This window comes from Haliotis asinina, chromosome 6 (genome assembly GCF_037392515.1).
Source record: "Haliotis asinina isolate JCU_RB_2024 chromosome 6, JCU_Hal_asi_v2, whole genome shotgun sequence".
NCBI classification, from domain to species: domain Eukaryota; kingdom Metazoa; phylum Mollusca; class Gastropoda; order Lepetellida; family Haliotidae; genus Haliotis; species Haliotis asinina.
This window is the reverse complement of record NC_090285.1, coordinates 17,757,166-17,775,594: the sequence shown is the minus strand read 5'-3', so window position 1 is coordinate 17,775,594 and position 18,429 is coordinate 17,757,166. Positions and strand designations below refer to the sequence as shown.

General features: G+C 40.9%; 1 protein-coding gene across 1 annotated transcript; it reads right to left on the bottom strand.

Annotated features, from left to right (window-relative positions):
* Positions 1-17,255: 17,255 nt before the first annotated feature.
* Positions 17,256-18,191, bottom strand: LOC137287722 (beta-1,3-galactosyltransferase 1-like). The gene has a single exon (XM_067820109.1). It carries the CDS (start codon positions 18,189-18,191, stop codon positions 17,256-17,258), a length of 936 nt encoding a protein of 311 aa, XP_067676210.1.
* Between the last annotated feature and the right edge of the window lie 238 nt (positions 18,192-18,429).

Here is an 18,429-nt window from a genome sequence, read left to right as displayed (position 1 = left end):
AGAGCTCTAAGCTTCTGGCGTACCCTAGGTGATGCAGTGTATGGTGGCTTTTATATTCAACAGAAGAGAATAACGTGATTCATGTCGTCATGAGCCCATTGTATATGGTGACACCCAAAGACACAAGAGACAAAAATCAAAGTGGTAAATACTTATCACCTTGGCACACAAGCTAAGAATGATCTTAGAGCTTTGATGATCGTACCTCCCGTACGCAAACATTGGTCTTAGAACTGAGGTTGTTTAGTGCACGCGGGCCTTGAATAGCTTCAGATTTTCGGCCCACATCAGGCCGGTTCATTCTCATAAAGTCACCAGCATGGATAAACGCTAATCCCTACTGGGTGACTTCGTGCGAATTTCGCTAAGCAGTCAAACATTCCAATTTTACTGGACACAATGGCCAGATTTAATTTTCTAATTCGGATCAGGACCGAAAGTGACTGGGGTGCGGCAGATAATTGGAACTAGGGGGAATGGCAAAACTGTTATTTAGTAACAGACAGACATTTTATTCCAGTACCAAGGTCATTGGTCCGAAACACAATTTTGAACTGACAAGCATAAATCATGCATACGGATTTTATCACACACCTCTTATACTGTTTACGTCTTCCTGGAACAACCGTGGCAGAGGTCTGATCGTGGCCTTGACTTTTTCTTTTAGTGTCCTCATGGTCTCTCTCACCTTGATGTCAGTCGCCACTGAGGTGGTTGTGGAAAAAACAATTATATAAACACCTGTCAACGAAGGGCAGCAAACGAACCAGACTGTCACAGATGTATATTTTAAGACTAGTAATGAAATTTAAAATAATTTAATCATACAAGACAAGACAATATAAAACAACAGGTAATAGATCGCCAACAGCTGACGATAGATCACCATACTAAGGGCCAGTGCCTTTGTTACCTGCATCGGCCTTAGTTGGCTTTACACCATCCCTTCAGCCACTGGCGACTATAGAAATAGCATAGCCGAATCATAAAAGAAATAAGGGCTGGTAAGCTTGAATTTGACTTTCAAACGTTTGGGACTTACGTACCACATTTGTATGAAACCGTCCGACATATCATCGGCAATAGGTGTAATTTAGTCACGCTTTTCGTCGACATGTTTTACATATAACATATTTTTCCAGAGGTTAACTGTGATTTGAGCTGAAATTAACATAGACGTATTTAATAGAGATGTATTTGTATTGAGGTATACACTTCAAGAGATCTTGCTCAGTCAATCATGCCTATGTCCAATATCCACTTTTGACATGAAAGATTGGAAAAGCCATATGAGACTTAGTTGTAATTATTTAATCTGCTTTCCTAATCCGTATCACTATCGCATTAGTAGAGGAAAAAATAGGAAATCATGGCAATATCCGTTACCTCCCAATTTCAATGGATAGCAATGAAGCGTGAGCGCGAGTACAGTGGAGTGAGGTATTTGGATGTGCAGTGGAAAAAGGAATACTCCTTAAAGATCTGGTAGCAATGGGGACAAAGGAAGGTATTCTATTGAGCGGTGTGAACGGGAGCGACGATGGGTGTTCGTCGTCTGCTAGTGGGTTGAATATGAAAACGTACATCTGCTTCAGGACTGTCGTCTGCTAGCGAATCGCTTCCGGTTTACATACTCAAGGAAGTTGGTTAAAACAGTCCCGTACATGTCTCGTTGTGTTGTATGTATGCGTATGGGTGGGCGCGTGCGTGCGTGCGTGCGTGCGTGCGTGCGTTTTACATCGTATTAGATGTTCGCTAACTGATTTCTTGAAGCTTACACACACAATCACACACACACACACACACACACACACACACATATATATATATATATATATATATATATGTGTAAACGTATCTCCTATCTGATAGATAAATGTCACTAAAACAAACACGTAAATATTTATTAATTTATTTCTTTATTTAAAATAAACTTTATATGCACACACACACACACACACACACACACTGTAGATTCTGAAGAACGTATAGCGTACTGTCATGAATAGACACTCGGCAGTGTATTTCAAAATCGGCGCACAAGAACGAGGTAGTCATATCGCCCCTGCTATAACGCTGAATGCAGTCGGATTTACGTACCCTCACAGGAGGACAATAGTTTTACACTGATTCAATGAGAACTAACAGTTGTAAAAGGATCCTTGATAGTTTTGACATTGAAATATTTATCCCTTGTGATGGAGAATTCAACACAGTCAAGCAGGATATGTTTGACCTTGAATGTCTCATCACAAGGGATGCGAAACGGAGGATCCTCACCTTTTAACAGGTACTTATGGGTATATCTTGTATGGCCAATACGACATCGTCGCATGATTACCTCTTCAAATCTGGACTGACAACCCAAGTGGGTATAACCAATGTAGGGTTTTATTTCATGTAGTTTATTGATACCTACTTGGGTGTCCCACTTCTTCTGCATCAGATCACGGATGTAAGTTCTAATGATAGCTTTGTAATCAAAGTATGGAATAAGAAGTGGTGTCACAGATTTGCTGCCTTGGCATCAAGATCGGCTATCATGTTACCAGAAATGCCTGCGTGGCTGGGTAGTCAACACAAGACGATGTCGTACTGGCCAGTAGGAAGATCATAATATAATTCAATAATTTCTATTAAAAGTGGATGTTTACATGATAAATTCTTAATAGCCTGAAGACAAGAAAGGGAGTCTGAATAGATTATCTATTGTTTATATTTAGGGTGTCTTTGAATATATTTAACAGCCGTTAATGCGGCGTTAGCTTCCGCTGTGAAAATAGAGCTGCTATCCGGTAGTCTAGAAGAAATTGTTCTGGATCCAATGACCGTGGCACACGCTACTGCGCCAGCGTTCTTGGACCCGTCTGTGAATAAGGATTTGTAATTGTTATTTTTGTTTTTTAATTGATGATATTCTTGTTTATATCGTAAGTCATTTGTTTCTAATGTTTTTAAATGATGTTAATGTTAGGTCAACCTGTGGCCTAACCAATTGCCAAGGAGGTTATACAAATAAAGCAGATTTAACACACAGTTATAGGCAGGGTTAGATTCATTTGAATATAACAGACTTACTTTATAATGCATTGTAAAGACAATTTTATACGGCGTTGTGTGAGAGATGGTTCATCAGCTTCAACGCAGAGACCTTCAATTGGTGAAGTTCTGAAAGACCCAAGGCAAAGTCTTAAGCCTTGAAGTTTAAGGTTGATTTTGCAGGCTCCACCATATACGACGGAGCCATAATCGAGTTTTGAACGGACCAGTGATCGATATGTGTGTAAGAGGGTAGTTTGATCCCCTCCCCACTTTGAGTTGGAAACAACTTTCACTAAATCTAGTGCCTTCAGGCATTTAGCTTTAAGGGATTTAATGTGCGGTAAGAAGGTTAAATAAGAATCGAAAATTCTTTACAACTTGGATGAGAGAGCCATTTAAAGGTAGTTCAGGGTCCTTATGCGGCTTATATTTTCTACAAAGGTTTATACAATTTGTGTTGGATTTAGAAGACACCAAGACACCATTTATTTATCTTATTTAAACACAGCTGTAGTTGCCGTTCAATAGTATGCATATTTTTACCACAACAAGAAATATTAAAATCATCCTCAAAAAGTGATCCGTCAATGGAATCGTTTAAGACCTTAAATAAACTCTTAATACTAAATAATGTGATAGACAAAATACTGCCTTCTGGAACACCCTGATCCTGAACCTACTCAGACTTGAAATTGCCTGTCTTTTAAAAACTCTCTTATAAAAAGGGGCAAACGGCCTCTCAATCCAAAGTCACCTAAATCCTTCAAAATACCATGTTTCCAGGTCGTGTCATAAGCTTTCTCGAGATCAAAGAAAATCGACATAGCATGTTGTTTATTGACCATAGCATTTTTAACGAAGGATTCTAAACGTACCAAATGATCAGTGGTACTTCGATTTTTCCTGAAACCGCATTGAATATTTGTGATCAGGTTTTTGGTTTCAAGATACCAAGTTAGTCTATTATTCACCATACGTTCCATGGTTTTACAGACACAGCTAGTTAGACATATCGGTCTATAATTCGATGGATCTGTATGATCCATGCTAGGTTTTTGGGATTGGGACTACATGGCTCAAGTAAGTGTTTCAGTCATGAGCTTCCTCATGAGCTTAATGAAAACACATAATCTTCACCGTTATCTGATTCAAAATTAAGTTTTGTCTATCTCTATCTGTTGACACTTACAAGATATTGGTCTTGGACCTTCGTTATCAGTGTGACCCTTGGCAGACTGAAGATGTGGAACGTGTAGCATTTCGATATTTCAATAAAATATTCTGTCATAGAATCTTTATAAAATATTGTGCATTTCCACCATGTTAATAAATTTCAATAAAATATTCTGTCATAGAATCTTTATAAAATATTGTGCATTTCCACCATGTTAATAAATTTCAATAAAATATTCTGTCATAGAATCTTTATAAAATATTGTGCATTTCCACCATGTTAATAAATTTCAATAAAATATTCTGTCATAGAATCTTTATAAAATATTGTGCATTTCCACCATGTTAATAAATTTCAATAAAATATTCTGTCATAGAATCTTTATAAAATATTGTGCATTTCCACCATGTTAATAAATTTCAATAAAATATTCTGTCATAGAATCTTTATAAAATATTGTGCATTTCCACCATGTTAATAATATGCCTGACGTAAATGACGTAGATCAAAATTATCTGTCTGTTTCAAATACGTTTTCTGCAGACAGAAGACTGATGGTGCCAGGTCTGGGCTAAAAGATGTAATTCATTAAAGTTTGTCTTTAATACTCTACAGTTCCACTGTACTATATTTCTGGAGAACATTCTCTTTCGGGTGGGTTGATTGGGGATCTACCCCGCACTTTCTTTGAGGGCGACAAGCTATGTACCCTGGAATGGGTGTTATAACACACTTCCATTTCTTCCATTGAACTATATCTATATAATTTTATCTTATCTGACCCCTTTTCGAGCTCGATTTGGTGTAGTAGCCTCTGTTTTTGCTTTGGATTTGAATTTGACATTTTGTTTTTTTATTTCCTTCAGACTGAGCTCGAGACTGACGGGCAGTAGTCAACTCGATCTGCTGGATAGTACGTTGTGATATCTGATTAGAGAGAGGTTCTGGATACTCCGTATTCACCCATGTCAAGTCTGTCTGACAGAGTGTGATGAAGTGATCACGGGTGTAGTAGCGCCTTTTGAAGCCGTTTCGGGTGTTTTGGTGATAGAGGCAAATGTTTCTGTCTGTTCGGAGGACTGTACAATCTTTTTTGTCTCAGCAAAACTCAGAGAAAATTTAATCCTGTTTATTTCGACGTGCTTTTTCCAAACTGGACATTCTTTCGAAAAAGACGAATGACTTCACGGTCACGGTCACGGTCTCGGACAATGCCCTTGCTAGTGTTCAATGTTCTGTGAGCTGAAACCAGAACCGGGACTCCAATAAGCACATCAATTGATAAGAAGTTTGTCGCTTGTTTCCTGTTACACTAAATCAACAGTGTACCATTTCTCAAGCGCCTGATGTTTTTGACTTCTCCTGCTATCCCAGAGATTCCTTTAGAAATGGCAAAGGGATTGAGTTTGATAGGAGTCTTATCAAGAGTCTCAATACCTATAACCCGTGGTCAATAATCAACAGATACAGAGGGTCGTTCCTGATCATCATTTTCAAGTGGACTTTTTGTATTTTTGCTAGGGTTTTGGTATTCCATGTTTGAGATTGAATGGTTCATCACCCGGGCTCCCCACCCACCATGGAGTGTCATAAAGACAGTGCTCATCACAAGTGGGTCTCCCACTTGTAGCACCATGGATACCCGGATGGTATACTCCAGCAGAAAAATTAAAATAAATAATTCTACCAGATTGGCCCATGAGCCACCGCCTTCTGGGTATAGGCAAAATACAAAAACGAAATAATTTCAAATTCAAATGCATATTTTTAAGCCAAGTCATCTCACGAAACATGTTCTGAAGTGTCCGAAATTGTATATCAAAATATGCATACACAGGGTTTGACATGACCAGCCGATTAGTTGAACCGGGCCCATTCAACCACCCGTCTAGGTGAAGTCAGGGCCGAAGTGACGTGTCGAGCAATAGGAACACTGGTCCTGCTCCCATGCCCTCAATCACCAGGATCCCCTCCTCCACCGACACAGGGCTGCAACCCACGGCAAACGGGTTGGTGGACCAAATATACCGCCGTGTCCACAACGGGGGTGGCGAGCTCTTGGCGTTAACCAGCACCCACCACGAGGAGGTGGCTCGCCACGGTGCCCATTGTTTGGTGTTATACTCAATGCCAGCCTTTATATCAGGACATCAGAGAGGAGCGGCCCCAGGTAACATTTGTAAAAGGAATTCCTTACAATATCTTGGAGGAAGACTACTTTGATGCTGGTCAACGGAGCGTATTAGTGTTGGATAATTTCCTGGCCGAAGCAAAGCACGACAAGCGTATTTCGCGACTGTTTAGTGAAACCTCCCGTCATAAGAGTGTATTGATCTTATTCTTAGTACAAAACATGCTTTTTCGAGAGGTAAAGGATCGAGAGACATTGCTGTGAACGCACATTATGTCAGCCTGTTTTAATCCCCCATAGATAAACAGCAAGTCAAACTCTTTGCCTGTAGAATTGTTCCCGAACATATGGACCACTTTATGGCCATGTATGAAAAGTCTGCTGAAACACCCTATGGACAACTCGTCATTGATCTAAAACCTACCACCAAGGTTAAGCATCGGCTGCAGGTCAGTCTCATAAACAAGGAAAACGGGCGAGTGAAAGTTCACTCTGAACCCGACCACTCATCTTTGCGGTGGAACATACCAAGTACTTTAAAGAGGCACCTCTCTTTCAATACAGCCATGCAATACAGCCATGCAATGCAGCCTGGGAGATATGAATCCTTCCACGGAGCAATCAGTTCGAAACAGTAAAATCAAACTCCTCCTGAAACCCAAGATGAAAGGGATCCTGCCTTTGATAAATATGCCGGAAATAGAAAGTGACATTGAATCTGATAGCGCCACACAGGATAACGCCGATGTTGATGAAGATGAAGTTGAGGAGAATGTTTTAGGATATAAATACCCGCCATTAGTGTATGTCTACTTTGATTAATATTTTGAAAACATCTAAAAAACTGAGGCGTTTGAACGATGAGAAACGCCGAATTTTCCTCTAAGTGGGAGGAGTTGTGAAATTTGAACCTAGCTGCCCCACTGCTACATGTACAGATCATTTTTCTCTTAAAACTGAAATGTTTCGAACTGTCTATTTTGAAGATAACACGCTATGAAATAAAAGTGTACACATGCTACACGGTATATTTTTCCATCACGTTAACAGGAAACTCTAGCACGACATTGCTTTGAAGCATCAACTTTCCGAGTCAGGACAGAGTTGACTAATATTCAGCGCTTTTCTTTACAAAGGGTTAACAAAAGTCGTACGCTCTGCCGAGCGCGGGCGATTTGAAATCCGACTGCAATCAGCGTTATAACAGGGGTGATATGACTACCTCGTTCTTGCGCGCCCCTTTTGAAACTCAGCAGTTTCTTACGAAAACCGTAACTGTACATGATTTGTCTAGTGTAAATTGTCTTGTCGAACATCTCATACAATGTAAAATACACCCATACGCGCACATACAACACAACGAGACACGTACGAGACTGTTTCAACAACCTTCCTTGGGTATGTAAACCGGAAGCGGTTCGCAAGCAGACGACAGTCCTGAAGCAGACGAACGTTTTCATATCCAACCCACTAGCAGACGACGAGCACCCATCGTCACTCCAATTCACACCACTCATTTCAATACCTTCCTTTGTCCCCATTGTTACCAGATCTTTAAGTAGTCATCCAAATACCTCACTCCATTGTACTCTCGCTCACGCTTCAGTGCTTTCCATTGAAAGTGGGAGGTAACTGATATTGTTGTCATGATTTCCTATTTTCCCCCTCTACTCGCATAGTACATTGTCTTGTGAGACACCTTGTACCATACTGCCATTCTCATTAATTACTGTATATGACATTTATGCCTTAACGGTTTACCCCCGTGGTGATGTTGTGCCTGTCATCACATCAACTGTACACGGAAGTGCTATCGTCTCTCTATCTGTCCATTGCTGCGTCTTCGCCTGTCCGTAGTTATGAAGTACTGTATATACGCTGACATCTGTATTGTCACGAAGTCCGGTATTCCGACTGTCTGTGTAGGAACGACCGCGAGCAGGATTATGCTACTTGTAGGAAAGGGGTTGAGCTGGAACTCCTCTCACCTGGTCAATGTAAATGTTAACTGCCATGTCTTGTGTAACCAACTAATGACGTTTGGACTAAACTATGGCGTCTTCTTCATCAACGTATTCATTTGTCTTCGTTATCGCGCAATTCAGCTTTATTTTACATATAAAGCCTATACAGTACAAAAAATCATCAGTATTACGTGATATTCAAGACAGTTTCAGTTTCAGCTATGAGCGGGGATTATGCAGTCGTACCGTGACATGGTCATTATACACCACGACCGCTGTAAACAGGAACGCCGCCTCTGTCACTGTGACGTGGGTGTGACTGTATCAATAGAATCCTTTGAATTGTGCTTGGGAGTATACACACGCAGCAACATCGAACAACTATATGAATTGTGTCTCAGTCTGACATTCAGTTTATATACTACACTGTCCAAAGGGTATTGTTTATTCTAACTTTCCATACTAGTTGTTTAGTTGTAGTTGTAATACTCTGGTTGTGTTACTGTCCTCTGACGACTGTTTTTGCATATTAGACACTTCATTAGACACTTTGGGGCGAGTGGGCGAGCTGTCTAAGGCGCCAGGCTACTAATCCAGCGAGCTTGGAGGTGCCGGGATCGAGGCCACCTAAAAAACTGGGAGTCAACTTTGTGTGCAGACTCTGTCAGTGTTGTTACAACACCTAGTGTGCAGTACACAACCCTGTGCACTTAAAAGAACCACGAATCCGTTGGTAGGTGACCAGATGGTGGCCACACGAACACGTACAAACACCTGGTTGCGGGTACAGCAACGTACAGTAAACATGGACAAAGTACTATGACTATGTGTCTGTCGTCATGAGGAGCTTAAACTTGAAGATATTGGGTTTACTACAAAAATGCAATGGGAAATATAATTCTCATAAGTCATTTTAATGTTCGCACACAAGTAGGAAATGATACTAGTTTTCCACGTCTAATTCAAACAGTGGGCACATACCTAAACAATAGTCAACATTCGACCACCTGCCTTCATTCACGTTTAACCGTCTTCCTGGTAGTCTTGTCTATTGGCACAGAATTTACTCATGCATACTCTACTTCGTGCGAGTTGTCGACACACATGTATTTATAGAGAGTGTGAATGTGGGTAACAAACTGCTGCTGTTGTAGAAGTAGTGTGTGTTGGTGATGTTGGTACTGGTGTTACTAGTAGTATTGATGGAAGTGGTGTGTGTTGGTGATGTTGGTGGTAGATGTGTTAGTAGTATTCATGGAAGTGGTGTGTGTTGGTGATGTTGGTGGTAGATGTGTTAGTAGTATTGTTGGAAGTAGTGGTATTTGTGATGTTGGTGGTAGATGTGTTAGTAGTATTCATGGAAGTGGTGTGTGTTGGTGATGTTGGTGGTAGATGTGTTAGTAGTATTGTTGGAAGTAGTGATATTGGTGATGTTGGTGGTAGATGTGTTAGTAGTATTCGTGGAAGTGGTGGTATTGGTGATATTTGTGGTGGTGTTGGTAGTAGTATTGGTGGAAGTAGTGTGTGTTGGTGATGCTTGTGGTGGTGTTGGTAGTGGTGTTCGTGGAAGTAGTGTGTGTTGGTGATGCTTGTGGTGGTGTTGGTAGTAGTATTGTTATAAGTAGTGGTATTGGTGATGTTGGTGCTGCTGTTGGTAGTAGTATTGTTGGAAGTAGTGTGTGTTGGTGATGTTTGTGGTGGTGTTAGTAGCAGTATTGGTGGAAGTGGTGTGTGTTGGTGATGCTTGTGGTGGTGTTGGTAGTGGTGTTCGTGGAAGTAGTGTGTGTTGGTGATGCTTGTGGTGGTGTTGGTAGTAGTATTGTTATAAGTAGTGGTATTGGTGATGTTGGTGCTGCTGTTGGTAGTAGTATTGTTGGAAGTAGTGTGTGTTGGTGATGTTTGTGGTGGTGTTAGTAGCAGTATTGGTGGAAGTGGTGTGTGTTGGTGATGTTTGTGGTGGTGTTAGTAGCAGTATTGGTGGAAGTGGTGTGTGTTGGTGATGTTGGTAGTGGTGGTGTTAGTAGTAGTATTAGTGGAAGTAGTGTGTGTTGGTGTTGGTGTTAGTAGCAGTTTTGGTGGAAGTAGTGTGTGTTGTTGGTGTTAGTAGTAGTATTGGTGGAAGTGTTGCGTTTGTGATATTGGTAGTGGTGGTGTTAGTAGTAGTGTTGGTGGAAGTAATGTGTGTTGTTGTTGCTGTTAGTAGTAGGATTGGTGGAAGTGGTGTGTGTTGGTGATGTTGGACGTGGTGGTGTTAGTAGTAGTATTGGTGGTAGTAGTGATATTGGTGATGTTGGTGGTAGATGTGTTAGTAGTATTGTTGGAAGTAGTGGTATTGGTGGAAGTAGTGTTCGTAGGTGATGCTGGTAGTGGTGGTGTTAGTAGTAGTATTGGTGGAAGTAGTGTGTGTTGGTGTTGGTGTTAGTAGCAGTTTTGGTGGAAGTAGTGTGTGTTGTTGGTGTTAGTAGTAGTATTGGTGGAAGTGTTGTGTTTGTGATATTGGTAGTGGTGGTGTTAGTAGTAGTGTTGGTGGAAGTAATGTGTGTTTTTGTTGCTGTTAGTAGTAATATTGGTGGAAGTGGTGTGTGTTGGTGATGTTGGACGTGGTGGTGTTAGAAGTAGTATTGTTGGAAGTAGTGATATTGGTGATGTTGGTGGTAGATGTGTTAGTATTGTTGGAAGAAGTGGTATTGGTGATGTTGGTGCTGGTGTTAGCAATAGTAGTGGTGGAAGCAGTGGTATTGATGATGTTGGTGGTGCTGTTATTAGTAGCATTGGAGGAAGTAGAATCAGCAGTGGTAGTGATTGTAGTAGTCGTAGTGGTCGTGGTGAGGATGAATAGTCTATTTATAAGTAGCATAAACATTATCAGTCCTCGTGGAGAATGTTTTCTTGGAAGCTTGATGTCAACATAATTTCACTGCTAACGAAGATATACCAACCTAATCTACTTTGTTGGTACAGTGAGTGTCTGCCGACGCCCGAACTGTGGTAGTGTTCTAATAATTGTAAATGGGTCTATGCAAACGTCCTTCCTTTGAACCCTGTGTGAAAAATAGCCTTGACTGTGAGTTATGTGAGATTCAATGCATTTCCGAGAAGACAGGAAGTCATAAAACACAAGTATGGCTGTTGCTGGGAGTGTGGGCTATGTCTGTAAGAATGGGTGTGCACACTTCACGAGTGTGTGAGCAGTTTGAAAACACCCGAGTGCTGTTACCATGACTTGGCCTTCATGCATTGCAATAACGCGTACCATTAGACCATAGCTAAATACGTGTAACAAAATGCTTGCGTGCTTCCTGTTTCAAGTCGCGTTAGCTATGTAATTTCTACGTTTGATCTCTGATATATATAAACATTTTAAACTCACTTGTGTAAATGTAGCCGCTTACTTCTGTAAACTTTTCTAAAGTAGGGTTTGCAAAATTTCTATCCTGTTTAAAGGTACTGTTTTCATAGACTAATGTATTGGCAAACATATTCGAAAAGTTGAATAGATTATTTTTATGAGTTCCATGAATGACGAAACTGAAAAAAGGGACAAATTCATAAGAATACTTTACACCAAGACGCTAAATACGTACACGCACGTACGCACACACACCCATACATACACCCATACACACATACACCCCCATACATACACCCATACACCCATACAGACATACATACATACATACATACATACATACATACATACATACATACATACATACATACATACATACATACATACATACATACATACATACATACAAGCATGCATACATATATACAACTCTGCATGAGGTATCATTACTTCATACATGTACATTACACATCAACATCGGCAACAACGCATGTCGCCAACTTCTCCCATGGCCACTGCAAAGGTGGAGAATTGTTATCTTCAGTAAAGAGTCACGTTACATGATGCGACGTCCCGACGTGAGGGAGAGTACGTGAATATCGACGTCCACACGAACGCTACCCTGCAAATTGTGTACAGGAATTGGTCAGATTTTGTGGTGAAAGTGTCATGGTTTGGGCTAACATATCATACAGTGGCAGGAAAAATTTCATTAAGATCCAGGGCAATTTGACAGCTCGGCGTTACCGTGATGAAACCATCAGGCCTCATGACTTTCATTTCATGAAACGCCAGAACGCCATTTATCAGCATGATACCGCTCGGTCGCATACAGCAAGAATAAGTAGGGATTGCCTTGCCCACAACAACGTTCAGGTTCTTGACTGGCCTTCGCGATCACCGGATCTTAACCCTAGTGAACATTTGTGGAACGAATTGGATGGTTTTGTGCGACAGCGTGACCCTCAGCCACAGGCGTTACCTTCTCTGTTTGTGGCCTTGAGGGTAGGGTACCAACTCATTTCCAGGCACTTCATTCGGAATCTGATCCAGTCTATGGGACGCCGATGCCAAGCAAACATTGATACTAATTGTGGCCACACAATATACTGACTGCTCTGCGACGTTGACCTTGGAACACTTGTCATTTGTGAACACTTGTCATTGTCATGCGTTTCTTTTTAGAGCAGTATATATTCTATGCATCTTCTATGCCTTATATAAGTATTTTCTCTATAAATCTTCTGTTCATGTCCATGTATTTTCTCCATATCATCTCTACATTTTCTGTACACTTGATCTGTTAGGCATAACCTGTGAAAACGTGAGTTAGAGTCGATCTTCAGTAACCCGTGCTTGTCTTAAGAGGCGATCGGTTGGTCAGGCTAGTTGACTTGACTGACACATGTCATCGTATCCCCATTGCTTAGATCGATGCTTATGTTGTTGCTCACTGGATTGTCTGGTCCACTGGATTGTCTAGATTATTTACAGACCGCTGTCATCTAGTTTGCATGTGTCGGAATGCGGCGTAGAACTGAACACATACACAGTCTCTGTGAGATCTTTGTATCATATATGTATATCCTTTATACGCTCGGTTTATGTACGTGATGTTTGATGTGTAATCTCTCCAAATCTCTTTTAGACCTTGGAAGTACATGCATTATTTGTATTTATCTGTATTTGCTGTATCTATGACGCACCAAACCTCGGAAAAATATGTCAGGATAAATTGAAAAATGTAACTTGTGAGCCAAATAAAATGCAGTTGTAACGGAAAGCCTTGTTACGGAAGGCTCCTTTGTGCTCCGTTCTTTGTCGGCTTGTAAAATTGCGTCAGGAGTGAGTGAGTGAGTGAGTGAGTGAGTGAGTGAGTTTAGTTTTACGTCGCACTTAGCAATATTCCAGCTATATGGCGACGGTCTGTAAATAATCGAGTCTGGACCAGACAATCCAGTGATCAATAACATGAGCATCGATCTGCGCAATGGGGAACCGATGACATGTGTCAACCAAGTCAGCTAGTCTGACCACCCGATCCCGTTAGTCGCCTCTTACGACAAGCATAGTCACCTTTTATGGCAAGCATGGGTTGCTGAAGGCCTATTCTACCCCGGGACCTTCACGGGTCGCGTCAGGAGATTGACGTGTGTACAATGTATGTTCTGTGTGGACACATAATAGAATGGGTTTTTCCTGTTGAGATTGCATGAAGGAGTATTCAACGTTGGTATGCCCAGTGCTCAGTAGGGTCGCCCATGCTGAAGCATGAACGAAACGTTACCATGTTATAAATCAGTTTTGGAAGAGACAAGGGGTAAAGAACATATAGTGATGATGAAAATGAAATATAAAATGCCATTGGAGACTGACAAGGTAGTGGTGTCTGTACTGATGCTACTCACGATGGTGATGATGGTGATGATGCTGATGATAATGATGATAGTGACGACAGAAACACATAATAAAAAGGTGTGCGACAGTTGTATCAATGATCACGTACTGATGTTGAATGGAATAATTGGACGGTACATTAGTATAATCACACGTAGCGATGTTTGTAAAGAAAGTACTGATAGTACTACTGCCATAATAATAATAGTAATGCTGTTGATATTATCGGCAATAATAACTGTATGTGAAAGTAGGAAATGATCTGAAAGTCAATTTACATTTATATCAGTGCTGCGATTGCTGTCTCGTGATTCCTAACTCGCATTGTGACTATTTTTCTATTCAAATCTTTTTTCTCTTCTCCAACTATTCCGATCACGTTTCTTTTACAAGATGGTTTCGTCATTGAGGAGGATATACATTACAATCTGAAACATAGTGCAAAAAATGTTATCCCAGTTATTTAATGATATGCAGAGAGTGTTCCCTCAGGCGTGCCATCGAATATTCTTCCAAGCTCAAACCGACCCAAGTTCAACAAACCTCTTTAACACATACAAACCGTACTCCACCCAATACAACCCCCACCTCCAATAACCCTACTCCGAACTTACAAGCCTGACCCGATCCCACACAACCGCAACGCTACCAACCCGATCCAAAACCCTGTCCAAACTGACCTAACCCTAAACAAATATATGAACCCAACGCAAACCAAAACAACCCAATCCCAAAGCCATCCAAAACAACTTTGTCCTTACGACCCCGATCAAACCCAAGACAACCCATCCCTACCACCCTGACCTCAAGTCTTCCAAACCGACCCCAACCCAAACTATCCCACCCCTACCAACCCGACACTGCAAACAACAATATATCAAACCCAACCCCACGCAAAGCAACCCTATCCCTACCAACTGGACACAACCCAAAGCAATCCCACAATACCAACACGACGTCACCCAAAGTAACCCCATCCTTAAGTCAAAACATTGATCACACAAGAGTCTCGAACCTTTTGACTGGGTTCCACCTGCGCAGCTTACCACAGTAACCAGATCAGATTACCTGATGCATTTAATTGGATTCACAAAAATATACATACTGCCATAAAACATGAAAATACGATGTTGTTAATGTTTAAAATTAAAATTCATTTGCAAATACAATTTTCGTATGAAACAAGGAATCGGAATTCAGTCAAAACTATAGTTGTTTGTCTATTGTTGTCTATTGTCACTTTCACACGAGAAAATTCGAATTGGCCGAAAAGGAGGTCATTGTCTGAGACTCATGTTTCGGTTTGCCTACCCGATCTCACCCTAAACGACCGCATCAATACAAGACGGAACCCACCCAAATCAACCCTACCCTATTAACCCGACTCTGCCGAAAGCGACTTCATCCCTACCAACTCGATGCAACTCAAACCAACCCCATCCAAAATAACCCTATCCCTACCAAGTCGACCCCACCAAAAATAACGCCACCCCTACCAATCCGACCCCACTCAAAGCAACCCCACCCGAAACACCCCAACCCGACTGTACCCCAAACCCACCGCTACACGACCCCACCTAATGCAACGTTATTGCCACCAACCCTACCCCGCCCAATGCAATATCATCTCTACCAATTCGATCCCATCCAAAGCAAAACGATCCGTACCCAAAACAAACCGCCACCCCATTAAGTAATAGTTATTATTGGTCACATTTCGTATTACGCTCATAGTATTTTAGCGGCACGCCTTTTAAGGTAGCGCTTTAGAGTTGCCTCCCCTTTACGCGCTATTCTGCGTATGAGTATCTGTTTTTACTGTTGGAAAACTCGAGCGCGATCGCGAAACTTAGATACTTCGCTAGAAGGCTCAAGAATCAGTGACTGTGTACTAAGACTGGTTGTTGGGTCGATGACGCACACAAGGACTTATTCTCATCATTCGGCATTTGTAACTTTAGATATTGTTTTTGTGAGATCAAACGAAATCTCTCAGGAAATATCCTTTTGACAGTAGATTTTGTGAACACATCAATTTCATGACTCACAATGCTATGACAATGCTGCACCAAACGTTTAGTGGCACTGAAACCAATTAAGAGTGATCTTTGATGATAAACATAATCTCATCTTCGTATCTTCCGCTATCAAACATATGTCTAAAAGTAGAAATATCCTCGGCAATGATCGGAAATATATACCTTTATCAACTCTTGATATCAGTAGACACTTTTGTGTCAATCGGTCTGAACGCTGATGGTCGTCTTATTAGCGTTGTTATTACGAATGTAACTTGACAGAAGGGGCCCTGCGCGGTAGTCATACCCGGCCGTTGGTGTCAACTGGCTTTATATCAAACTTCGTATATTTGCTTCTTAGAGTAGCGAACACCACAGTTTTATTTGGACTTTATCAACAAATATACATCATTTTTCTGTTTGTCATAGTCCTTTTGTGTGGGGTATGTCACACTGCATCGTGCACCGCTCATTTATATGGATCATAGAAAAATGGAATAAATATATTCAGTGACAAAATGATTATTGACTAGTATAATATTCAGTACGACTTACCCCCAAATGATCCAGCAGATAACGTTTGACCTTAATGATTCCCACCATACTAGCAGTATCTGTAGATGGACAAACCCTTCTGTTGATAATTCCCATTATACTAGCAGAATCACGTGTAGATGGAGAACACCTTCTGTTAACAATTCCCATTACACAAGCAGAACCGCCTAAAGATACACAAACCCTTCTGTTGATTATTCCCACTGTACTAGTAGAATCACGTGTAGATGGAGAACCGCTTCTGTTTCTAATTCTCATTATATATTATTAGAATCACCTGCAGATGTAGAACTTCTTTTGTTAGAATAATTCCCTTCTACTATCAAAATCACCTGTAGATACACAACCCTTCTGTTTACAATTCCCTTCTGCTAGCAGAATCACCTGTAGATGGAGAATCCCTTATGTTTATAATTTCCATTATAATAGCCGAATCACTTGTAGATTGAGAACCCCTTCAGTTTATCATTCCCATTATATTAGCAGAATCACCTGTAGATGGAGAACCCCTTCTGTTTATAATTCCCATTATACTAGCAGGATCACCTGTAGATGGACAACACCTTCTGTTGAAACTTCCCATTATCCCACTCCATGCCTCCTTCTTATACTCCAAAAGGCGCAATTAATCACGGTACAATACAAACATCCCTTCTGTTTGATATCGCGCGGGCGGGTACTCCAACCCGTTATAGTATTGTCCACTGGGAAACCCTATCAGTGTGGTGTTGGATGCAAGTGCAACAAGGCCCGTAGCATACACGTCGTCAATCCATATTGATTTAATGTATGTTGAAGCCGCGTAGAGTCTCTTGATAACGGACAGCGTTGTTATGTATGCAAATCCAGCACAATATTGGGGGTATCTGACAAAGGGATATTCCTCTTCAGAAATGATCCACTTTCCGGTTGTTTCCTTCTGCCCCCCATTCAGCACTACGCACATAATATGTTCCTGAGTGAAAGGGTTCAACAACAGGTGAATCAACACGTTCTTAACGTGAAGAACAACATCATCGTCAATCTTGATAACATAGAGCACATTATTACAATGGTTGATAACCCAGTGATAACCCATAATGTGCTTGTGCGTCAGGTTCTGATATGAATCTATGAAATTCCCTTGTACAATGTCATGGTACTTCTGCGATTCCCTTTCAACATCTGCCTGTAACGATGCGTTGTTAGTTTCTCCCACTAAAAACACAACAGCCAACAATGATTCGTGTATAGAGCCTCTGCCACTTGTGTCTTTCCTAATTTTTTGTCGTTTCTGTGCATTATACAAGGCACTATGCACAATCACCACTACGCGGGTTCCACCATTACAAATGTCGGTGTTCATTGAGAATTTGTACAAATGTAAATTATCCCAAACATCTTTATTGAATGTAATGTTGAGATATTGCAATATGGGGAAAGGCCCCGTATCGTTTTTGGCAACAGGAACGTATTCTCTGTGCAGAAAACGGATCAGAACAAACACAAGACACAGCATTGTCACAATCCATCCAAATGATATCCTTCTCAAAACTCTTCGCAAGAGGATCATGCTCGCCATCCTGGAACAGATTAACCACTTCTCAATAACACATTCGTAACATTCAACAACTGATATCATCTTGAGTATTGTAGAAATTTGTCATTGGAACCACCGATACTAAATGGTGTATATTTTATGTCCGTATAAGAATTGCATATATAAACAATATATACTCTCCTGGGGAAAACAAAGTTTCAATTTGGATGAGAAGTATAAGCATTGTAAGCATTTCACTTTATCACTACCACTGACCAAA